Source organism: Sciurus carolinensis, chromosome 10, assembly GCF_902686445.1.
Source record: "Sciurus carolinensis chromosome 10, mSciCar1.2, whole genome shotgun sequence".
Classification (NCBI taxonomy): domain Eukaryota; kingdom Metazoa; phylum Chordata; class Mammalia; order Rodentia; family Sciuridae; genus Sciurus; species Sciurus carolinensis.
Window position 1 is genome coordinate 57,571,185 of NC_062222.1, and position 25,114 is coordinate 57,596,298.

At 42.5% G+C, this 25,114-nt stretch overlaps 1 protein-coding gene across 1 annotated transcript in view; it reads left to right on the forward strand.

The window, feature by feature from the left end:
- Tspan5 (tetraspanin 5) overlaps positions 1 to 24,239 on the forward strand; it is a 162,878-nt gene extending 138,639 nt beyond the window's left edge. The window contains exons 3-8 of the mRNA XM_047566897.1: positions 9,383 to 9,529; positions 13,666 to 13,836; positions 16,194 to 16,319; positions 18,296 to 18,343; positions 18,452 to 18,568; positions 21,972 to 24,239. Of these exons, the coding sequence (XP_047422853.1) occupies positions 9,383 to 9,529; positions 13,666 to 13,836; positions 16,194 to 16,319; positions 18,296 to 18,343; positions 18,452 to 18,568; positions 21,972 to 22,037 (675 nt within the window). The 3' untranslated portion in view covers positions 22,038 to 24,239. The remainder of the gene's footprint in view (positions 1 to 9,382; positions 9,530 to 13,665; positions 13,837 to 16,193; positions 16,320 to 18,295; positions 18,344 to 18,451; positions 18,569 to 21,971) is intronic.
- The last annotated feature ends 875 nt before the right edge of the window (positions 24,240 to 25,114 follow it).

Below are 25,114 nucleotides of genomic sequence, written 5' to 3' on the forward strand. Positions count from 1 at the left end.
TCCTTGCCCATTGCTTCCTGCTGTCTTTACACAGTAGGGCATAGTGGGTGGTTAGCACACGGTTCAGGGGTCAGGTGGGCTGGGCTCAAATTCCTGCTCTGCCACTCTCTTACCTGGGTGACAGGGCAAGTTACTGCCTCTCTGTGTTTCCTGATGGGATGCTAGTGGCCAGCTGCTGGGTTTGTTGTGAGGGTGAGGCAAAGCTGGGAGCTCAGTGCCTAGCTGAGTCAGTGCTTAGCAGTGTGGTGTTTGCTTAAGTTCCCAGCAGCTCTCACCTGCTTGCCACAGACCGCCCAGGTGCTTGCAAGGCACTTACCTGCTGCCTGAGCAGGCTTCCTACATGCAGCTGTGGTTGGGCCTTTCTCTCCTCAAAATGCCTTAGAGGCAAATCCAGCCTCACCCTGACAGCCTCTTCTCCTCTTGCCACCTGTCACACTCCCACATAGATGCCGCATTGAGCCAAGACCTGTCACCCTGTCTCCATACTTGCTGGTACAAACCGCCCCTCCCTCTGCCCCCCATGACACCCAGTGCCAGGTCCTCTGTGCAGCACACTCTGTTTTAGTTTCTCCCCTCTAGGCCCCGCTCCCCTAGGGTGTCACTGCATCGTTCTCTCTAAGGGTCCATGATTAACACAGTACCTGGCCCCACAGGCAATCCCTGTTGAAGTATTTGCTCAGTAGCGAATGAGTCGGATCTCTGTGGTTTCAGAATAGATGATCGCCGCCACTAGGCTAGACTTTGCTTTTTTTCACTTTGGTTTTGGAGCACCATGATCAAAATCTGTCTTAGTGTGCTTAGGCTCTTCTGACAAAATACGATAGACTGCGGAACTTTCACCACAGACGTTCTCTTAGTTCTGGAGCCTGTAAGTCCAAGATGAAGGTGCTGATCAGTTCAGTTCCTAGGGAGGGCTCTCTCCTTGGTTTGCAGTTGAATGCTATCTTGCTATCTCCTCACATGGCAGAGTGAGAGAAGTTGGGTTCCGTCTCTTCCTCTTCTTATAAGGACACCTAGCTCATCATGGGGTTCCCACCCAGAAGACCCTCCCCACTTAGTCACCCAATTATCTACCATCACACTGAGGTTTAGGGCTTCAACATAAGAATTTAGGGGCAACACATTCAGTCCATAACATTCTCTGTTATTATTCAGTTTAAACTGTATGCATAGCCTGGAATGTTCCTAGGTACTTCTCCCCTTTTCTGAAGGTGCACATGAAAATTCTGGGGAATGGTTAGGAAAACGTGGAACTTCTGAAAGGTGGCACTTTGGCACGTGACTGTTCCCGAATTTATGCAGCAGTCACTCACCAGTGCTCATGGGGAGAGTGGTTTCCCTGCCTGTGAGCGACTAGCTGACAGGACTTGGGGCAGCTGCTTGGTTGTGGGATTTTATGTAGACCTAAAAGATGATTGTCACTGCTCCTCAAAGGCAGGTCATGACCATTCTTATCTGCAGGAAAAGATTACTTGAGTCTCACTGATAACCTTGTTGTTTTTCCCTTTTCTTACCTTTTTTATTAAAAAAAAATTTTTTTTTGAGACAGGGTCTTTTTAAGTTGCCCTGGCTGGCCTCCAACTCCTGCTTCTCCCTCCTCAGCCTCCCAAGAAGCTGGGATTACAGGCATGCGTCACGACGCCCAGCCCACTGATAACCTTCTGTGATAAGATAAACTGGGAAGGAACCACATGCCTTTGAAGCTGCTAGTCTTCCTGAAGACTTGTCTCTTTGCCAGCTGCTGTTACTCCCTTACATCTGGGACTCTTCAGGTCTAAAAAGCTTTCTTCTCCTCCTTAGTCCTCTTCTTGGCCTCTGCATCAGTTTCTTAGGTAGATAAAGGTTTGGGGTTTTGCAGAGTGGCGTTTCCATGTAACTTTCTTTGAGGGTCTTTGGTAAATTTCTATAGGGACAGGCTTCTCTGTGGTCCTCTGGCCCCTACTTGGTCTTTGTGTGGACTTTGTTTGAAACCACATTTCCAATTCTCCAGGACCACCCCTGGGTAACTGCATTTTCTTTGAAATGTCATACCTAGTCTTCCTGTCTCAATAAGAACATGCTTATCTCCCTCTTACTCTAGGGAAATTGTTGTTAGTCCCACTCCTGTAGAGCCTGATTTACGGAGGGCTGTGTGAATCAAGACCCTGTCTCATAAATCTCCAAGGGGTCCATCTGGCCTGACTTTGCATACACATTTCATATGCCTGTCTCTCTGTTTCTCATCCAGCAGTTGAAAGGAATGTGCTTGTATACGCAAAAGCAGAAGAGTCCCAGACCTCAGGGTGTATGAGTGCTATTTTTGTATTTCTTTTCTGTGTGGGTTGACAGAGAAGAAGCTGAAACTTGCCAGGTGGCACACAGAGGCTGCTCTGTGCTGGTGGTGAAAAAAGCCACAGACACTCCTGAAGTTTATTGGTTTGGAACCCTCTGGAGCTTTGTTTGCCTTTTCCGTTTCTGCCTGTGCATAGAAACCTCTGTCAAGAAGAAATTGTTACTCAGAACATATTCCTTTATTGCAGAACCATGGGGAGAAGCTGCTTCAATTCCAGAGCAAGCTGAATGATCGAAGTACTAATGAGGAGATGGAGATAAATAGGAAGGCTGGCTGATTTTTCACATTCTTTCCAAGGCATACTATGTTCAGCAAACCACAGGACAGTCAGATCTCACAGGAGACAGGATGTGGTTCAGCAACTGAGGGTCATTCAAGAGTAGTGACTCGGACACCCAGTGTGTCCAGCCAGCCCCCTGAATGCAGAGGTGTCCTTGCTCCTGGTTCCATGCACTGCCACAATACTGCTGATTGTACCCACCTGCCTGCTGCTGTCACTGACTTCTCTCTGCTCTCTTCTCTGCAGCACCATGTCTATATACTCTTAGCTTCCACTCTCTCGAGGCCTCTGCCTATTCCTGGCTTTAGCATATTCATGGCTTCCCCTTCTGCCTTTCTCTGCATGTCTTAGATTATTCCTAGTTCCTCTCCCCAAAAATCTGAGTAGCATGCCCCAGTCACTGTCATCTCCATTAGGCATGATCATCAGATGTGGCCATAATTTTCCTTAGAAGGGGCTCAGAGAGGACAAGTGCTCAGAGTGAAATGGAGTCAACACAATGGAGTCAACACAGTTGGACTAAAACTCCTCTTAGATGCCTCTGTAGTACCCAATGACTTCCTTCTGTTCTAATATAATAGTAATAAAGGTGATAAACTTTTATTGAGTTTTTACTGTGTGCTAAGAACTTGATGTTTGAATTTACTTGGATTATTTTTCATTCATGTTTATAATAACCTTATGTCATAGGGTACCATTTCACATATGTGGAAATTGAGACCTAGGCAGTTGAGGTAACTTGCCCAAGATCATAGGTAGTAAGAGGAGGAATTGGGATTCAAAGCAAGGGAGTCAGATAACAAGTGCTGGCCTGGATGTGGAGAAAAGGGGGCCCTTGCACAGTGTTGATGGAAATGTAAAAATTATTGCAGCCATTATGGAGAACACCCCCCTGACAGCATGAAGTTCCTCACAAAACTAAAAATAGAGCTACCATGTAATCCAGCTCTCCCACTCCTGGGTGTATTCCCAAAGGAAATGAAGTCAATGTACTGAAGAGACTTCTGCATTCCTGTGTTCACTGCAATGCCATTTAAAATGGCCAAGAAATGGAAACAACCTAAGTGCCCTTCCCTGGATGAATGGGTAAAGGAAATATGGTACGTATACATAAAGAATACGGTTCAGCCTTTGAAAAGAAGGAAATCCCATCATTTGTACAACATTATGCTACAGAAAAAACCAGGCACAGAAAAACAGATTCTACATGATCTCACTTATATGTGGAATCTAAAAAAAGCAAACTCAACTGAAGCAGAGAGTAGAGTGGTGGTGTCCAGGGACTGGGGAGAGTAGGAGTGAAAGTGGGGCATCAAGTTACAGTTAGGAATAAGAAGCTCTGATGTGCTTGTGCCCAGCAGGATGACCATAGGTAATGATCATGTACTGCATATTTCAAAAAGAAGATTTTGAGTGTTGACACCACAAAGACATGTGTTGAGTAGGTGTTTACCTTGACTTCAACATTATACAGCCTATCCACATAGGGAACACTGCATGATGCCCCATAAGTATGTGCAATTTTTATGTCTTTATGTATTCCTTTTTAAACATAAACTTGAAAAAAGAAACCATAGTCACTATGTTGGTCTGCCCCGCACTTAGCCTCCTCCAAGCTACCCTCCTTGCTATGTTTAGAATCCTGGAGGAAATTGCAAGTGAGCCATGTGAGCTGGAGTACTGATTTGTGCAGGTTGAAGACTCTGGAACGCTCTTTGCCCCTCTCTGAAGCAGCTTGTCTAAGTGAATGGATTATCAGTCTCCCTCATTCCTTAATGGACACACATGGATACCTTTTTGTTTGCTGGCTGTTTCACTTCTGTTATAATGATGATTGTCTCAGACTTGTTCCATTAACATGTCTTATTTCTTTTTAGATGCGTATTTGTCTCTGCTGAATTCTGAGGGACACTGTCTAGTACCTCGTGGACAATGGAAATCTATTTTTGCTGGGGCTTCATTTCTTTAGGACTGTAGATTGATAATGCCAAAAACTAGTTGTCCAAAAACCAATCTGTGGAATGGCCAAGATGTTGAATATATTTGTTTCTCTCAACTTTTGAGTTGATTGCTATTCATTTCATCTTTATAGCAGTGCTATAGGTTCTGGTCAATTCGTTCTTGCCTCTGCTGCCTGCTGTACCAGCAGCTAGAGGCTACAGGTGGGAGAGAAGACCAAGGGAACTAAGAACAGTGAGGACATAGGAACACACAGTTTGAATATGAAGAGTGCTTATGACTATGTTCTTTTGATCAGTCCTTATTAATGTGATCTTTATTATAAGAGGAATTCTTCCTATATTCCAAATCTGCACTCCTTCTGAATATATTTTTCTTATGATCTGCAATCTTGATCTCTGACTCTTATTCCGTCTCTGCAATTCCTGTTCAGAATCCCACTTCTATGTTAGTGAAAACAAATAGTTAAAGGAAGTACATATTATGTCAGTAATAGACAAAGTACCTGAAGGTTTCCATCCAGAACTGCTAATTTCATTGATGATGCGGAATTGAGAGTGAGTTAACATGAATGAAGACAATTTATGCTGGTTTAGTTGCTATGTTAACTTGAAATATCAGCCAGCAGGGTAAAGTGACCATTTTAAATCCAGCTCTTCCTCCTACCATTGTCTGCTCCTGGCCCCCACAGCAGTTCTCTTCCCTTGCATAAAGTGTGGGCTCTAGTTTGAGCCTTTTGTGTGTGTGTGCCACTCCCCTGATTCCCCCCCCAACACACACACACCCGCTGCACACACACACATTTGCTGAAGCATGGTTTGTTCAAAGCTATTATGTTGGGCAGAACTCAGATATAAAGGAAGACCCACAAAGAACCCTCTTAAGCAATCAAGGGTTGTCTTCTGAGGATTCCCAGAGTGACACTCTAGGGACTCTAGGACAGGCCTCCGGCTTCTGGGCCCAGGGATTTTTACTGCTGTCAGGAATTTTCCCTCCTTGTTCTCATCTTTGTTTCTTCCTAAGCTCTGGCTTTCTGTTTCTCACTATAGGTTGACTTTCTCCAAGTGGCAAAAAACATGACATTCTGCACATGGCTCCAGAGTTTGGCATTTTACAGTTTCAGCCACTAGAGAGAGAGGCCTGTTCTAAATCCCAGCATCCCAGTAAGGGGACTCGGCTCTCATGGGGACAGAGGCCTCATGTAAGGAAGTGACAGCTCCGCGGGGGCTGTGGAGTGGATGGAGGAGGAGGTGCTTGCAGGTTTCCCCAAGACTAGGTGTCTGCCGGTGTTGTTCTTGCACATTCCTGAGGATTTACCACAAATCCCACTGCCTAGTTTAAATCACTTGGCAGACTTCACTGTAATCTTAGATTTTTTTTTCTTCCAGCTTCTTGTCAACTACAAGCTTTGATGATAATTATTCTTCCGCAGGCATATACTAGTGCTTCTTCCTCATTTGTCAAATTGAGCGTAACAGAATTACAAAGTCCATCGAGAAACCCCTCTTTAAGACACAGAAGGCTGACCTGTCTTCTCCCCATCATTTTCGTAATCCAGAGTCTTTGCTGCCAGGATGATGTTCAGCTCAGTAGAACTTCTGCTCTGCAGTGAGCATTTGGACACTTCGCATAGATGAAAGAGCCGATTTTTTCTCCCTCTCCGTCTAGGTAGTAAACCCAAGAGAAAACTGTCATTGGGCATCGACTTCAAAACGGTGCTTTAAGACTTGAGTTAATTATATACTGTATTCTTGAAAAATGCTGAGAGTAGATGGAATGGATTCTTACCACAAAAATGATAACTATATGAGGAAATGCATGTTAGTTAGCTAGATTTAGTCATGCCACAGTGTGTGTGTGTGTTTGTGTGTGCGTGTGTGCACATACGTACTTCAAAACATCGTGCAGGGTAAGTACACACAATTTTGCCTGACAATTAAAATTTTTTAAATAAATAAAGGATATCTTCTTTCCATCAAAAGAAGATTTGAATTAGTTTGCAACTGATAACTCCTGGGTATATTCTGAATCCATTAAAAATAAAGTTCTTGGTGGTCTGTCCTATGCTTCTCAGAATAGTAGTTTCCCCAAGGTATTGATAGTATCTGTCTCCAGCCCCATCTTTTGCGGGGATTTAGATTAAATGAGTAGAATCTGCAGTCCAGCTAGACCCCCAAATGATTGTTGTTTCCATGGAAACAGTTGAAGGCCTCTCAATTAAAACTGCCCCTGCAGGCTAGAGAGAGTAAGTATTAAAATGAGTTTGTCTGAGAAGCCAAATTCTCATCCTCCAAATTAAATCCCGAGAGGGCAAATGATCGAGGAATCTACTGATCGTTGGGATCATAATTTTTTTTACCTTTTGGGGAGGAATTTTCTTCTTGATATTTCAGGCATGTGAATGTTTGCTTGTTTGCTTGCCTTATAGAACCACCCAGATAATTGTCCCTGTTGTCCACAGAGCTCTTTGTGTATAACCAAGGATTGTAGAAGTGTTTGGGAACAATCTGATCTTTGCTCAGACTTGAGTGTGAGTCACAAAAAGCCCATTAAAAATGGATGAAATCATAGAACAGTCTTAAGTGGGAAAGAGCCTAAAGGTCATTAAGTCCCAACTTCTCATCCACTTTAGGAATCCTTCCTAGAACACAGTTGAGAGGTCCCAGCCTCAGCTGCCCATGAAGGGAAACCTGTAACTCTAAGGGCAATCTTTTCTCCATTGCTAGAGACTGGGTGGTGTTTGAAATGCATCTTTAAGATGGAGCCAGTGTCTTTGTCACTTCCACCTCTGCTACCTCCTCTTGCAGGTGGCAAGTAAAGAAAGCCTAAGTCTTCTCCCATAATGAAGTTACCTTTTCACATTTTAAGAATAGTATCATGCACCCCTAAAGCCCTTTCTTCCAGTGGCTGAACAGATGCAGAACATTCAGACTTTAACACCTGTGCAAAGAGGAGAGATTGGTTTCCTTCCCACATTGGGTCCCTAACACCATTGCCTGGATCTTGTCTGACTTTTCTGGCAAGTTTTTTCTTGGCAACATTTGTATAGGTGGAGAATTTATTCCAGTACTTCCGTGTTTCTTTTCACCCATTCTCCTCCTGGACTGACTATTCTAGTTCAGACCTTGGAAACCTAAGAAACAAGTTGTGTTCTGGCGACGGGTGTGGCTGCCTTCTGTGATGTCACTGCTGAAGGTGGTAGACTCGCCCTTCATTCCCAAAGCTTCCCAGCCCTGATTGAGACTTCACTTAAACCCTTGACCTTTTCTACTGGGGTTAAGCCTTAATTTTTAAGAGTCTTTTGGCTATCCCCCATATTTGTTCTCTTACTAATATACTATGGTGGTTCTTAGATTGACACCACTCTAAAAAGAAAAACCTAACAAATAGTACTCTTCTCCAAATGTTTCTGCAACCTTAGAAAGGCTTGAAACTTAAAACTCTTAAACTCAGGTGTTGATTAGCACCAATTGGGACACAAAGGGAAGCAAGTACATGACCACAACATGGTAGGGGAAGTACTGACATAGTCTGCTCTAATTCCCCAAAATCATTGTATGATCTTCAGCCCATCCTCAAACTGCTCTGGGTTCCTTTCTCCTCATGTGTAAAATCAGACGAATTCTTCCTGTTCTAGGTTGTTGGAAGTGTTTTGAAAACAAATATGCAATATCAAGACTTTACAACAAACCATACAGCAAACTATAGCCCAATACTCTTGAGGTATTTTGATTTTGGAGTTCAAAATGAACTTAATAAGAAAATAAAGTATTGGTGATATTGGATATTTGAGACTCACAGTTTCAAAACAATAGTCTCTCATCTTTATATGAATGATTAGTAAGTATGACAATACATTTTGGAGAAAAAAAATCTCTCAACTTCTAACAGGTTCTGAGTGGTATTTGATGTGGTCTTATACTTGAGAGAAAGGATTTCAGAAACAAGTAGCATTGTTTGTGGACAAATAAATCTACTCTGGGTTCCTTTGTTAGTCTTGGAATAGGAGAATCAAAGGGTTGAAAGTGATGGAGTCTTTGATTTTTTTTATTTTTTTATTTTAATCCTGGCTCTTAAAAGAAGGTGTTAGGAAATAACCCCTAACTACCAAACATAGAACATCCATCAGCACAAACTGAGTAAGTGGGCTCTGGGGCTCTGAGCCATGAAGCTCAGGGTGGATCCGAGATGCAGTTTTTCCCTGGGAAACTTGTAGGAGCTTGTGGTCAGAACTGGCTGCTGTGTTCATTTTTAGCTTCTAGCTCTCCCTCTGTTTCCTGAGAAATGCCAGGGGCTTTGAAGTAGGCCATTGTCTAACATCTCCAGGCCCAGGGGACTTGAAGATGACTCCCCTTCCTTTTAGGGTGTCGGAGAATGTGTTTTTCTTGCACTCTTTTTTGGACTTATTACCACTTTTATCTGGGGACATTGAAGCAACAGTAATAAATTTTCTTCTTACAGACTCCGATGACAGTTTCTTAGGGTCATTTTGGTTTTTTATTTTATTTTTTGCTCTATATATTTTTTTTGCCAAAATATAAACAAATGCGGACCTCAGAAAGAAAGCAGTTTCTTTTCCTTTCCTTCTTTCTAATTCCCCCTTCCCTCCTTCCCTTCCCCCTTTCCCTTCCCCCTTCCCTTCCCTTCCCTTTTCTTTTCTTGGTGGTGTCTCTGGGATACTAACCATGCCTGATCGTTCAGATGACCTCTGAAGTGTTGCTCTGGGGACAGGGGGACAAGTGCTGTAGCCCTCACATGTTAGCAAACTGGCCTCACATCCTGGCCCCTTATGTGTTCTTTTCCACTCCCAGGGAGTTCTGTCCAACATCTCGTCCATCACTGATCTTGGCGGTTTCGACCCAGTGTGGCTCTTCCTCGTGGTCGGAGGAGTGATGTTCATTTTGGGATTTGCAGGGTGCATAGGAGCACTAAGGGAAAACACTTTCCTTCTCAAGTTTGTAAGTATCTCACTCTCTGCTTGCAGATTTCAAAGCCAAATTCTTATCTTACATCAAGAGGACACCCTGGCTACAGGCAAGATGGTGAGCTGTACCCAAGGCACTGACAAAAACATGACCCAAGTCTTGTTTTTCTTTCAGGAGAGCTTTCTAGATTCCCTCAACCCCCACCCTGGATCTCCCTCCTTAATAATATAATTTTCATTCACCCATGCTATCCACAGAGATTTTATACATGTGTGTTACAAATATAGTCTAATCCCTAAAGTAGATTTAGGACAAAGGTGGGTACATATATTTCTTCTTTCAAGTGATTGTCTCCATTTTTTAATAACTTTTTATTTATTTATTTATTTATTTATTTATTTATTTATTTATTTATTTGGTCCTGAAGCTCAAACCCAGTGACTCACATGTGCTAGGCAAGCACTCTACCACTGAGCATAAATCCAGGTCCAATTTCCTCCATTTTTAATGTAAAGAGTAAATAGAAAGCTTTTCAGGTATTGGTCTGTAGAAACCAGGTCTAAACACAGTGACAGTGGCTTGTCAGATTAACTCTGTTTTTAGTAAACATAGAGAAACAAAAAAAGTAAATCTCCTTTGTGCTTGGCCAGTACAAAGATCTCCTTGGTATGATCAGCATAGTGTTTAGTTCCTTTACAGAGTGTTTGTGTGATTGCTATTAACAGGAATATTTGTAGAGGAGAGATTTTACCAGGAGGTCTATAAGGATTAAAAGTAAAAGTAAAGAATGAAAAGTGAAAGCCTTCCTTTTGGAGAGTGTATCTAAAGGAGAACAAATGGCCTGTGCTGCATATTTGTATCTGAAATAGGATTGGTAAGGGTAGCCAAGGGCCTGCTGAATGTGCCTGTGGATGTGGAGTTTGGCATTATGGTGAGTCCCCTATGAAAAGCATCTCTACTCCCTCTCCAGGAACAGGGAAGTGATCAGACCATGATCCTTCCTGTGGTGGAGGAAGATAGTAGGGATTTCCTGAGAACCATTTTTTTTTCTTTCTGGTGCTGGGGATTGAACCCAGGGGTGCTTAACCACCCGAGTCACAGAGTCTTGCTGAGTTACTTAGGGCCTTGCTAAGGTGCTGAGGCTGGCCTTGAACTCAGAATCTTCATGCCTCAGCCTTTCAGGTGGCTGGGATTTCAGGCATGTGCCACCATGCCTGACTTCAGAGGACCATTGTTGTATAACTAGAATTCTTCCCAACCTTTGTTGACACGACATCATGTAGGATCATTTTTATTTAAAACTGGAGCATATCCTGGATCTTGTCCCAACAGCCATGTGGCCTGTGATTCTTTGAAGAGGCTTTTTGTTTTTTTTTCTTTTTTCTTTCTGGTGGTGCTGGCCTGTGATTCTCTTTGCCAGCATATCTGACAAATTTTCTCGAACAATAACTAAAAGGATTCACTGCACCCCACCCAGGCTGGTCCCTTTTGCATTTGGCAGCTCTGGCTGTGAGAAAGTTCATGTGGCTTTTGCTAACAGAAAACCCAGGAGTGCTTGTTCATAGGTACAGTGTAATGAGCAGCTCCTTCTCTATACACGGGACTGTGGTAGGAGTAGCTAGTTGCCCAAGACTCTACCTGTGTTTTCTTCCAGATTCATCCTTGCACACACAGAGCCAAATGCCTCATTCTTGCCTTGCCAGACCTGTGGAGCCTCCAATAGAGCTTTGCCCAGACCCTGACCTGCCAGCCCGCCAGCCTTCTGGGCATGAGGCACTTCTGAAGGCTGGGCTCACTTAGCCTTACCATAGCCTGTTTGGGCCCTGTCATACTTACCTGTTGTCACTCTTTTGTCAGCTTAAGTCTCCATGTCCCCAAATATAGGTTCCCCTTTACTGTGATTTACTTAAATATAGTTTCATTAATAATAGTAGTTTATAAAATCCCATGTTGAAAATTAAAAAAATATTGCTAGTTTTTGGCTTTTTTTAATTCTTGGAGAATATTTTAAAGGGCTTCTTTCTCTATTTAGTACAAACGACAGAAACTGGCTGAGTAAATGCCAGCATGCCTCCACACAGCCTCAGATGTCCAAAACCAGGACCATTGCTGAGGAAAAATCCAGCAATGAAGGGACTGTGAGATAGAAGCGGAGCTTCCTGTTGACCGAGGCGCTAGGATGAAGCCTGTGAGTTAGTGTCTGCCCTTTTAGAAATAGGAGAAGTTAGCTCACAAGGCCTGGGGCATGTAGTTTTCCAAATATTTGAAATCAATTGAATTTGGACTTGATATTTGATATGTATATTATGTAACCTGAGAAAATGTATCAGGGGAACTGGAAAATGAACTTCCCTAACCTTTACAGAGATGAGAACAAAAATCTCATTAAAATCTGTGCATGACTTCTGTCTTGCTGTTTTTTGTGTGTGTACAACGAGCATGCTAGCTATGATTTTATCATTTCTATAGTGTGGGAACTATCACATTTGCATGTTTGGGGTGGTACCCCAGTTAAAGGAAGGGAACTATATTATAGGAAGTAGGCACTGAGCAAAAGCAATATGGATTTTTTTCTTCTTTCCAGATAAAGGAAAGCTTAATTCAAAATTATTGGTATCATTAATGATAATTAAGAACTGTTTGAATTTTATTTCCAGTGAACTCATGGAGGAAAAATAACCAGAAATTCTCTGAGAACCTGAAGAACTGAGTTGGAGATTCTAGAGTTGGGGTCTAAGCCTTGGGGTCCTAGATTTTGCCAGACACTTGAGTTCTTCCTTTGCTATAGCCCTCCTTCCACATCCCTCCTCACAGAACCACGCCTGGCACCCTAGATAAGCACTCAGCTCTAGTGGTGTGAAATTGTCCCACTCCACTGCCTTCTCCCACCCCATCCTCCACCCCCAGGTCACTTAAGACTGTGATGTCCTTGAAGGCAGGGATATGGTCTTACTCATCCTTGCTTCTGCAGATCCTGCCCTATCACAGGGCCGTTGCAGGTCATTCAACTGACGTTTGCTGAGTGAATAAATGTTTTTGACTAAGTAACCATTGTTCCCTTGCACCCCTCCCTCTACACATTCTCTCTCGGGGTGTCTGCTTGCTGACCCCTCACTGCTCTGCAGCCTTCAGGACCTGGGCCCAGCAGTTGTGGCCCCAATGTCACCCTCTGCCATTCTCGCCCAAGAGTTTGCCTATAGTCTGCCCTCTGGTCTTATTTCTCATAATCTATTTAGTTTTAAAAAATTGAGAAAGGTAAGGATGTGGGAGTGATTGGAGGTGGAAAGAATCATGGGCATAAACAGAAGTCAATAAATGACTAAGACAAGGCTCTTCTGAGGATTCTAGAAGGAAGGGAGATTTCTCCAGAGTTATGAACAATTACCACATTGCCTTATGGTCTCTAGCCCTAAACTCTTGTTATCTACATGAGCCACAAGTCTCCCTTTGGCTGCAGTTGGATGTTATTTAAATGTTTCCTGAGCATGGTGCTTCCGGGAGGAAGCCAAATACAGCTAGCATTCCCGAGAAAACCCTTAGCCCCGGGGGCTCATTCTGTTTTCATAATTGGAGATTATTTTCATGTCACATTCATACCTCTCCCCACTTCCTCTTTGACTTCTTCATCCAAGATGAACAGATCTGTTATTTTATGCTGTACAGCAGGTGCAAAGGGGAATTAAAACTGTGTCTGAATCCATAAAAAGAATATATTGCATAAAGAATCAAGGCCACAGTACGAATGACAGATGATTGTAAAATATTGGGATAATCTATCTTTGAAGTTAGAAAAAAGCTTACTCGAGGTACGGGCAGGTCATTGTTCAGATGTCTGGCAGTACATTAATCACGAGAAATTCATTAGGCCATAATGTGGGTCTAATGAGAAATTCCTATTACTCATGTTTGCTTATGGGCTTTGTTGGTTAATTATCAAGTGGAACTCCAGAGACTCTAAAATGTGATTATGAAGTGATTTTTAATTTTTAAAAATTCTTTCTTGGAGTGTAATATTCTATTAATAAATCTTAAGAAACTGAAGATTATCTGCTTTGGAGATGTGTAACAATCAACTGTAATTACAAACCTTTTTAGAGAGTAACTATTTAACTACATACGATCAAAACAGCCCTTTTAACTGTGTTCTGTGTATGTGTCTTTTGTCTTAGTTTTCTGTGTTCCTGGGAATTATTTTCTTCCTGGAGCTCACTGCTGGGGTTTTGGCATTTGTTTTCAAAGACTGGATCAAAGACCAGCTGTATTTCTTTATAAACAACAACATCAGAGCATACAGGGATGACATTGATTTGCAAAACCTTATAGACTTCACCCAGGAATATGTAAGTTCAAATTTGGTTTATTTTAAAGTTGAAAGTCTTCTCAAAAGGATGACCCCACAATACTCTTCTGGCTTCTGCATCTCTGCCAGCTAGAAACTTCTCTGACTTTTCTGCATGTTTTTCTTTTCTTCTTTGTCTGCTTGTTTATTATTTTCTCACTCTGTGACTTACAGGATTTGCATCTTAAATGGAAATGTTATATTCTTAACTTGTGTCAACTTCAGTTAGAGGAACAAAGAAGAAAACTTTTGTAAAAAAGAATTATAATCATAGCGGTCCTTGCCTATCAGCCTTTGAAGAACACTGTTCTGCTGTGGGTTTAAAGTTTTATTTGGTTATTAAATGTGGATTTTTTCTTATTCCTTGACCCCCTTTTTTGGGAACTCTCCCTACCTCACAACTTGTAACAATGTACTTCATAGAATATTTGTCAGCAAAGTTCCTAAAATATGCCTATTCAAATATTATTATAGCATGTGCAGTTGAAACCAAAAGTTTAGAAAATTCTAACCCTAGGAGTTCTCCTAAATCCTAGCTTTCTAGCAAGTGGAGAATCTGTGCAGGAAAGTTCTGCCCATCCCTCAGGTGTGTAAACTTGACTCTGTGACAGCTAACTCAATGCAAATAGAGAAGCAGCTGCTCTTTTTCACTCAAAATGGTGTAAAAGAGGGACCCAGAGACACAAGGTCTCAGTGACCTTGGGCCAACAAAATCTTGCCCTATTTCCTTATTAGAAAAAATAGAAATATTAATAGCTACTATCTAACTCATGGGGCTATTATGATACTCAAGTGATGTACATGGTTTTATATTAGGCCTGAGGTATTTTTATCCTACAGACTAGTAGGTCTTTCTATGCCTACAGTGAAAAATTGGGTAAGCTCAGTGGACCTGGACAGCGGTGTCCATGGCATTAATGAATATGGCAGAACTGGAGGGCAGGCAGAAGCCCAGCGGACCAATGGCCTGCATCGGATTGGACCATTTTCCAGAATGAGCTGGGGTCACAGTGGGCAAAGGGAGGACATGGCTGCACGGGCACTGGTCCTAGGAGAAGCCACCCTTCCTCTCTGGGTGCTCAGCTCGGGCTGAGTCGTGCGTTTTGTGTGGCACAGCAGCAGTTGTCCGGAGCGAGCCATAGGTCAGGTGGGAAATGGAGCCCTGTGTCGTCTCCTCGGCAGACTTCATGTTCTGTTAGGTCATAATGGATGTGAGCTCACGCTCCCCAAGTATTTTCCTGACTAGTGTGCATGACAAACCTGAAGGAGCTTTGGGGCAGACCTGGAGCTGCACAGCCCAAGCCCTCGGAGGCCCCGATGAGCATGAAGAACATGCGTGTACACAGTCTCCTGAAGCGCTGTCTGCTCTGTTTGGAAATACTGTCGTTTCATGTGATTTTATTTTTATGTCATAGAATTTAATATTTTGAAGTAGCTTTTGGTTCTGAAAGCCTTACAATGGTCAAAATTTGGTATTGAGAAGTAGGGATAGTTTAGCACAAGGGGGGTAAGTAGGGGTCTTATGGAATAGCCCTTGAATCTGGCTCCACTTAAGACCCACTGAATTTAACAGCTCATTTTATTATATTTTAATTAGGTAACTGACTTTTTCAAGTTGAAAATGTAACCCGTATGTTCTTGTCTTTAAAAATTCAGAATAGAAACAAATGTAATGAAAGTAACCCTGTACGACTTTTAGGGTGTAAATATGTTCATTATCATTTTTTTTTTTTTCTGTGCTTATAGGGTCTTGGGCATGCTAGCTTAGCCCTCTACCACTAAGCTTTATTCCCAGCCTGATGTTCATTGTTTTGATTATGGTTTTAGTTTCACAATGTTATAATATGTCAGAACTTACCAAATTATATAGTTGGTGTATTATTGTAAAATGTGCAGTTTGTACATGTCAGTTATACCTCAGTAAAACTTTAAAAAAAAACATTAAAATGTGGAGATCAAAACTTTAAGCCCACCCATAGCCTTAGGTGCCTCCTTCAGACACTTCCATGTTGTTAGTGATCCTTCTAGAATATTCTTATTGATTTTTCTAGAAGTTATCGAAGCCAAACCAATCTTGTTCTTAGTGAGTTCTTGCTGTATGACACTCTTACCCGCCAACACCATGGGTCTCATTGATCATTTAAATCACATGCCAACACATCTTTGTAAACCTTCAGCCTTAATTACTCTGGGAGCTTTTACAGGGGCCATTTAGGTTCTGTTTGGCTGAAAAATAAATTCTGAGACAGAAGAGAAGGTTAGAGCTGGCAGAGGCTGGGTGTCGTTCTGGCGGGTGTGAGCGTAGGCGCCTGGTCGCCTCCAAGTCGAGATGTTCTAATTCTCTCCTGTTTGCTCTAGTGGCAGTGCTGTGGGGCTTTTGGAGCTGATGATTGGAACCTAAATATTTACTTCAATTGCACAGATTCCAATGCAAGTCGAGAGCGCTGCGGCGTGCCGTTCTCCTGCTGTACTAAAGACCCGGCGGTGAGTGACTGCCAGCAAACTGTTGGCCTGCTCTGCGCGCCACAGCGAGGGTGTGTGGGATGGGCACAGTGATTTTGTCGTGAAACCTCATCTTACCTGCCTTTGGCTAATTGGAACTCCTGTAGTGGGTAGAGTGCTCAGATCTTCTGGTAGAAGCAATCATCCCTGGCATTAATGTAGCGGTATATGCTGGTTCCTATTCCAAGGCTCTATACACATTGGCTCATTTAAGTTCAGAACATTCCTACCAGCAGATGCCACCATTACCCTCCGTTTTCAGGTGAAGAAATCAAGGCACATGGAGTGTCAGTCACTTTCCCAAGCTCACCCTCCTACCAGTGATGGAGCCAAAGCACCAGACGGCAGGCAGCTTGCCTGTACCACTTGTTTGTTATTACTTCTTCATGAGAAGGTTGGACTCATAGGAGAGCTCTCCATTAGTTGGGGGCTCATAACCTCCTTCTTCCCAGCTGAGTTCTGGGGAAGGTATTAGGAGCGGGGGGAGTTTGAGACACATTAGCGCTAGACTACTTCTTGGCTAGACCATAGCCACCCAGGCTCTTAGGTGTCATAATGACTACAATAATTGCTATTTGCATATTATTTTTTAAAAGAAAGCATACAAAAGCCTGTTCATAAGCCACTCCCTTATACGACAGGTTTGATTATATCTTGGGGGTCAAAGGAGTCAGCCTGGTAAACGGAATGACTGAAAATGCAATTCTTTGTAAGTGAAATGCCAGAATTGTGTGTTAGATGTGAGAGGTTGCCCCATACACATCCCTGCATTCTCCCAGCTACATGCCTTCCTGGACTCCAGTGTCTTTCTTTGTCCCTCAGTCCCCCAGATGTCCTCCCCCTGGCCTGTCCTTGCCCTCAATGAGTGGAACCAAGAGGGCACAGATGTGTTCCAAGGGTTGCTTGCCTGCAAAGTGGAGGCTGTGGGCCTTTTTAAAAGAGACCATGGTCTTGGTGTTGCTGTGGGCAGGCCTTCCCCACAGGCTCGGGGTTCAGCCTGGGCTGTGTCTCTTGGTCTGAAGGAGACTGAGAGTCACTAAGAATTGTCCAACCCTGGCCCTGATTCCTTTCCTGCTGGCTCGTTTCTCTCTCTCTCTCCTCTGGCAGAGGAGGTGCCCATTCCTTTGGCCTTGCCACAGGTCAGCAAGTACCGAATGGTATACTCGCTGTCTGCAGGCTCCTGTTCAATATTAACAGTCCATCGTAAGAATTCAGAAGATTCTCAGGATTCACTCAGCTTCTCCTTTCAACTACAGTTTCTTTCAGTAAAACTGTCTCATTCTACGAAATCTAAGCTAAGAAAACCTTATGCCCCACCCAGGGGGAGAATAAACTAACTCAAAAAAAGTGGAACCCAGGTTTTTGGTCAGGTCCTGTGAGATGTCAGGTTGCCTATGTGATAGGTAGTCAGGGTCATGTTTTGTTTTTAAATATTAAAGTAGTGCATTCTTGTTGAAAATCCATCTGAACAATATAGAAATTTATAGATTAAAAAGTATGAGTATGTGCTAGGCATACACAAGGCCCTGGGTTTGTGCTTAACATGCATCCCCTGGCATAAAAATAAAAGTATCCCCCCCATTAAGGTAATTACTGTGTCCTTTATGTTTTTGTTTTTATCTCCTTCCTCTATTATCTAGACCCCATAAACTCCTTGGGGTTGACAGCACTTTGAGTCTTGAGCTACCTACATAATGGATTTGTCCAGTTTGTAATTCCCTGAACCTCCATTTTCCTCATGTATAGAATAGGGCATGTTTTAGTACCTATTTCTGAAAATTGTTATGATGATTACATGGGATAGCATATATAAAGTGTTTAACACAGTTCTCTCATCTATAATGCCCATATAGACATTTTTTTTTTACTGATACTTACCAGGGGACTTCTGCTCATTTCTAGATGGATTTTCTGTTGAATGAGAATGAATTTCACTTTTCTTTTTCTTTCTTTTCCAGGAAGATGTCATCAACACTCAGTGTGGCTATGATGCCAGGCAAAAACCAGTAAGTGGAATCTCCTCTTGCCACTTAGTACGCAGGGTGTTTGGAGGAGCTTTTGCATATGCACAGTGCTGTTTCTGTGACACTCTGCTCTCCTCTTCCCTTGTGAAGGAAGTTGACCAGCAGATTGTAATCTACACAAAAGGCTGTGTGCCCCAGTTTGAGAAGTGGCTGCAGGACAATTTAACCATCGTGGCTGGTATTTTCATAGGCATTGCATTGCTGCAGGTAAGACAAGGTCCTTTATGAATAACACAGGGAAATGGTGCCCCAGGAGAGCCCTCACCAGGACAGGAGCTTTGCACACTCACCTGAGTGTCATTGTTGTTAAGACACATTGGAGGACTGTGAACAGACCTAAACTTTTCAGTTTGCATTTTATTGAGATCTGATTTAGATCCTGAAATGCTGCAGGAAATCTTTTTTTTTTTTTTTTTTTTTTCCTTTCCCTTTTCAGGATGGAGAAATTAACTGGACCACTAGTTGCCTGCTGGTGTTCCGTTGTTTCCATGAGCTCAGTAATACTGCATTGCAATAGCTGGGACAGACTTGAGTGGTCAGAGTAGATCTCAGTGACAAGGTTAGGACTTCTGGGAATTTCAGAGATGTTGTGCCCCTTTTGCTGTCTAGACCAGCTTGCCAAAGTGCCAGTGAGGGAAGGAGCGCCCACTTTTCTTCACGAACTGTCAGAACTGGACTCTATGTTGTTGTGGAGATTCACTAACAGGACTCATGGTTGAAAGAAATTAGAGAAGACCTAAATAAATGGAAAGATATCCTATATTCACAGATTGCAAGACTTCATATTTTCAAGTGGCATTACTGTTCCAATTGACTTACAAGTTCATTGCAGTCCCTATCACAATTCCAACTGCCTTTTTGGCCATAATGAGAAAACTGACTCCAAATTCATGTGGAAATGCAAGGGACCCAGATAGTCAAAATGAACTGGAAAAAGAACAAAATTGAAGAATTCACACTTGTCAATACAAAACCAACCACTAAGCTACATCAGTTAAGATAGTGTGTACTTAAACACGGCTAACCATTGTAGAGCAGTGGAATAGAAATGAAAGTCCAGAAATAACCTCATATGTCTATGACCAGTTTTTTTTGACAAAGGAACAAAACCATTCAATGGGGATAAACCCTTTTTTCAACAAATAGTACTGGGAATGTTGAGTATCTTATATACAAAAAAGTAAAATTAGACCACTATTTCATATAATATATAAATATTAACTTAAAATAGATCAAAGACCTAAATACAGCCAGGCATGGTGGCACATGCCTGAAGTCACAGCTAGTAAGGAGACTGAGATAGGAGGATAGCTTAAGTGCACAAGTTCAAGATGAATGAAGCGAGAACCCGTATAAACAAACGAACAAAAAAAGAAATGAAAAGGAAGGGAAGAAAGAGAGCCACATAAGAGCTAAACTGTGACACTCTAGAAGAAAACAGGAACAATGATTTCTGGATTAGGCAGTGTTGCCTTGGATATGACAGTAACAGGCAACCAAAAAAATGTAAATAAATGAACCTCACCAGAATTTTAAAACTTCTCTCCTGAAAATGTTACTGTTGAGAAAGTTAAAAGATAACCCACATAGCGGGAGAAAATATTTGCAAATCATTGTCTTAAAAAGGTCTATCAAGAATATAGAAAAAAATTTACAATCCAACAATAAAAAGACCCAATTTTAAAATGAGCAAAGGATCTCAGTAGACATTTCTCCAAAGAAGATAAAAATGGCTGATATGCACAGGAAAAGATGCCAACATCATTAGTCTTTAGAAAGTGCAAATAAAAACTGATTTGAGATACCACTTCACACTCGGCAGGATAGCAGTAATAATAAAAAAACACAGACAATAAGTGTGGGTGAGGATATGGAGAAACTGGAACCCTCACATGTTGCTGGAAGGAATGAAAAGGTACAACCTATTTGGAGAACAACTTGGCAACTCCTCAGAAAGTTAAAAATAAAGGTATCATATGGCCCAGTAATTCCACTCGTAGGAAGGTACCCAAAAGGACTGAAAAATACCTTCATCAAAAAAAATTGTGCATAAATGTTCATAGCAGCTTTATTCATAATATCCAAGTTAAAGAACAAGTCAGATATTCAGTAATTGATGAGTAGATAAACAAAATATGGTATAGACACATGATAGAATATCATACAGCCATCAAAATGCCTGACCAGGAATTCTTTGCAAGAGTCAGTGTGATTTCCTGCTTCAACAGTGCTTGGAAGGAACCTGCCATTTGTCCACCACCTGGGCAGGCCTCCAGAGCCAGCCCTTTGCCACCTCTTGACGGTGTCCTCAGACTACCCCAAGATCTTTGCCATCCCCACCTCTGCCTCTCAGCAACCCCTGTCCCAGGTCACACTGGAGCTCTCCCTTCCTCTCGCTACCTGCCCATTGTCCTCCTGCTTTGACCAGGATGATGTCACTTTGAAGAGTTTTGCCAAATCTCACAAATCTCACAAGGAGAGGGATCACCACCCTGGGAAACTGATGAAGCTCCAGAATCAGTGAGGTGGCTCAATCATCCTGCAGAATATCAAGAACCCAGACTTTGACAGGGAGAGCAGGCCAAATGCAATGGAATGTGTGTTTTAAAAATATGGAGAGTAACTGCTAGAATCTCACAAACTGGCCACTGACAAAAATGACCCCCACTGTGTAACTTTATTGAGACTCATTACCTGAATGATCAGGCAAAATTCATCAAAGAACTGGGTGACCATGTAACTAATTTATGCAGCATAGGAGCCCCTGGATCTGTCATGGCAGAAGACCTCTTTGACAAGCACACAGTGATAAGTGATAAGCCTTAGGCTGACTGCCCCATGGCCATAGGGTGACTTCCCTGGTCTCAAAGGTAGTGCAAGTATGTTGGAGTTAACTCTTCTATCAGTCATACCAAAACATTCCCTTAAAGCCAGGCATGGTGGCACACCCTTGTAATCCCAGTGACTTAGGAAGCTGAGGTAGGAGGTTTGCAAACTCAAGGCCTGCCTTAGCAGCTTAGCAAGACCCTGTCTCAAAATAAAAAATTAAAAGGGCTGGGGCTGTGGCTCAGTGGTAAAGTGCCCCTGGGTTCAATCCCAGTACAAAAAAAAAAAAAATTAAGTTATTTAATTTGTTCCATTTCTTCAAATAAATTTATTACCCTTCCCTAGCACACTCCTCACCAAAAAAACAATGAACTATTGGTACATGAGGTTGAAACTTGAGAACATGTGAAAAGACACAACACCACATATTATGTGATTCCATGTATGTGAGATGTCCAGATTATCTAATCCATAGAAATTCATTCATACACAGAAATACATCCAGGCCTATATGGGAAGGGGAATAGAAATGACTGCTGATGCATACAAGGTTTATTCAAGGGTTAATAAGAACATTCTGTCATTAGATAGAGGTGACAGTTGCATAACTTCATGAATATACTAACACCTACTGAATTATTATCATTAAATGGATGCATTTTACAGCACATGGATTGATTCTCAGTTTTTAATAATCACATTACCAAAGAGTGAACACATGGCCAAGGAAAAGCCCAATGAATCCGAGTCTCACTGTTTGACACGCTTTTCTTTCCTTTCTCAGATTTTTGGGATATGCCTGGCCCAGAATCTGGTTAGTGACATTGAAGCTGTCAGGGCTAGCTGGTAGGGCCCTGCAACAGCTGCTGCAAGACACTGGACTGACCCAGCCTTCATCACCCTCCTTCGTGCCGAGCTGATGTGCAAGCTGTGCGGACCTAGCCACACAGGCACCCTGCAATCCCACCTAATGAAGCTGCCAAGGACTTGTTTCTTTGTGGGGCGGGGGGGCGTAAAACTGGATAATGCTGCTCACTGACAGAAAAATTTTTTTAAAAAAGATAACCAGAATGAAAGTCGTTGCGCCGTGAATCTCTACTGTAGCCATGAATTTATGGATGGATGGATGCTGACCAAAAAGGAAACAGAGGGAGGGTGGGGCACCGGAGGCCCATGGATTTGTGGAGAACACAGCCCTGTCCTCCACTTCAGTGACTGGAGGACTGGGAGAGGTGTTTTGCTTTTCGTCCCGCTGTGGAGAGACTGCCTTGTGTTCTGTGGCCTAATGAAGTACGTCTTTGCTCAAGCTCAGCCTCTTGCTTACCTGGGGGGCAGTGGTGTCTGTGCATCCCTCCCTGTGCATTTCAGGAGATGGTTGCCACTGTCATCTGAAGAGGAAGACAGCTTGCTTGCCTTCAGGTTCAGGGTTGTGATCGTGTTGAGCAGGTAATGTGGGTGGCACTCATGGTCTGTCCTGGAGCATCTCTTACAAAGAAAGTCGTGTGTTCCGTGTGCGCCCAGCAAGCCTCGGAGACTTCACGATGCTGTATTTTAGCAGGACCAATCTTTTTTCTAAGTAGGCCTGAGCTTTATTTATCAGTGAATTCCAAGGAGAAAATGAGGTTAATGAGAAGTGTTAAATACTCCCTCACCCCTACCCCACCAAATTAGTGGTTGGATTCTTTGGAAACTCTTGGAATATTCTGTGTTGTTGTGTTGTTTTGTTTTGATTTTTGTTTGTTTGGTTTTTTTTTTTGTTTTTTTTTTTTTTGAGTCTCCCAGAGGTGAAGGCTATGATATTGTCCCTCTTAAATTTTAAAATGTTTTCTTACTTGGCTCAAATATTAATTTTGTTTGTATAATCTTAACCTGCATGACCTGTGATTCTAAATCCATCTCCCATTCCTGCCATCTTTTCTACTGACCTTTTAAAATGTTGGTCAGCATTTATTTCATAATAGGCCATAGGTTCCCGTCCTCGGGAGATCATGGCATGTTGTCCCAGCCTGGCTGGGAAGAGACGGGCTGTGCCATCACGAAGTTCATGGACTCCACCATCTCTTCCATTGCTGATTTTGGTGCCCTTCCCTCTGCGCCGTCTGCTTCTTTCTCTCCGAATGGAATTAAACCCAATTCCAAAACAGTGTTGTCACAATCACAAAGCCTCTAATGAGTTATTTTTTTCCCCTTCTTCCTCCTTGCAGTTTAGTTTTATTAAAAGATTAATGCATGGCCAGAGCTCCTTCTGTCCTTTTTGCTGCCTCGCCATCAAGATGGTAACAAAGCACAAAAATACTCTGGAGGGAGGTGCACTGAAGCGGGCAAGTGTTCTTTGACATAAAGTGGAGAACCACTTCCAGGTGCTGCCACCCCTGCCCCCCACTTCAGGTGGGAGGGTGAGTTCTGCCCCCCAGATTTTAATCGCTGTGTCCCTCGGATGTTGCTCTCCTGGGGAGGAGATCTTGATCTGTGGAGCACTGGTAAAACCACACGTGGATTTTAGTGGTGACCCGACACATTTGCCATCTCACAGAAGGGCTGCCAGCTAGCACACTTGGTGGAAATGTAGCATGGTTTTCCACTTCAGCCCCCTGTTGCATCATGGTGGCTGATGAATGTGTCAGTCTGCTTAGAGAAAGGACAGATTCTTCTAAAATCTTGTCTCCACAGTTTGGATGTGTGTATGACTCTGCATGTGTGTGTTTGTGTCTCTGTATAGGTAGAGATGTTCGGTCCATATTCTGGATGTAAGAGTATCTTATTTCATTCCCGCCCACCCCACACTTGTCATTTTGTAATGTCCTTCCAACATGGAGAAGACTTGAGCTCTCCAATTGGCACTTTCGTCTTTTTTTTATTACCTCATTCTCCAGTGAACTCCATCTGACCAGTTGATTCAGAATCAGGCAAGATCCCCACCCTTTGGCACAGCCAGTGAAAGGCCAAACAGCAAGTCCAAGTGAGTTTTAAATTTTAATTAATCGCCCTTTATTTTTTACACTTGAGAGTGATTGTAATAAAGGCTGTCATTAATAAACTTGGTTCTACCTGACATAGAATTATGTCTTTCTTCACTACTTCTCTCTTGAAATTGTGAAATTCTCTAATCCAGTGGTTCACAGACTCCACTGAGCAGCAGAAACACCAGAAGGGTTTGCCAAAACAGGGCTGGGCTGCGGGTAGAGCTCAGGGTGGGGCTTACGTGTATGAGGCCTGGGGTCCATCCCAAACCAAAAAACCTACAGAGGACTGTGTTCACACCATCCCCAAATTTTCTTTTGTAGTAGGCCCAGGATGGGACTCTAGTATTTGCATTTCTGACAAGTTCCCAAGTGATGCTATTATCTTGGGAACCACACTTTTTTGAGAAGCTCTGCTCTGATACAGTTCTCTAGATGGCAAGGGAAGAGGTAAAATTTTGTGGTTGTGGAGGGAAAGGTCCCTTTGTGCTGCTAAATGCAAACTGATGAGAGACAGATGCAGAGGCCAGTAAGTAGGAGATCTCTCCTGTCCCTGAGGTTGTCTCCTGGGGACCATGTAAAACACAGATCCCAGGCCTTGCCCCTAGCAGTTCTGGAATGTGTGTGTGTTTTTTAAAAAGCACCCACGAACATTTAATGCACAGTAGGACTTAGCATTTATGACCTGATAAATTTTTAATCTTTTTGTAAGAAAGGAATTGCTCACAGCCCCTTGAAACAGGAATCTTAACCCATTCGAGAAATATCGACTTGTTTTTTCATTGTAAATTATCCCTCTAGAAGAAGACTAGGTTTTAAGACCCTTGAAAGGCATTTTTGTTGTTATAAAACAAAGTTTACTCTGAAATACTTTATCATAATGAATTATATCTCTTTGGTTAAAAAAAACTTTATAAACATTTTAATGATCAAACACAAAAACTAAACATTTGTAAACTGTTTTTAA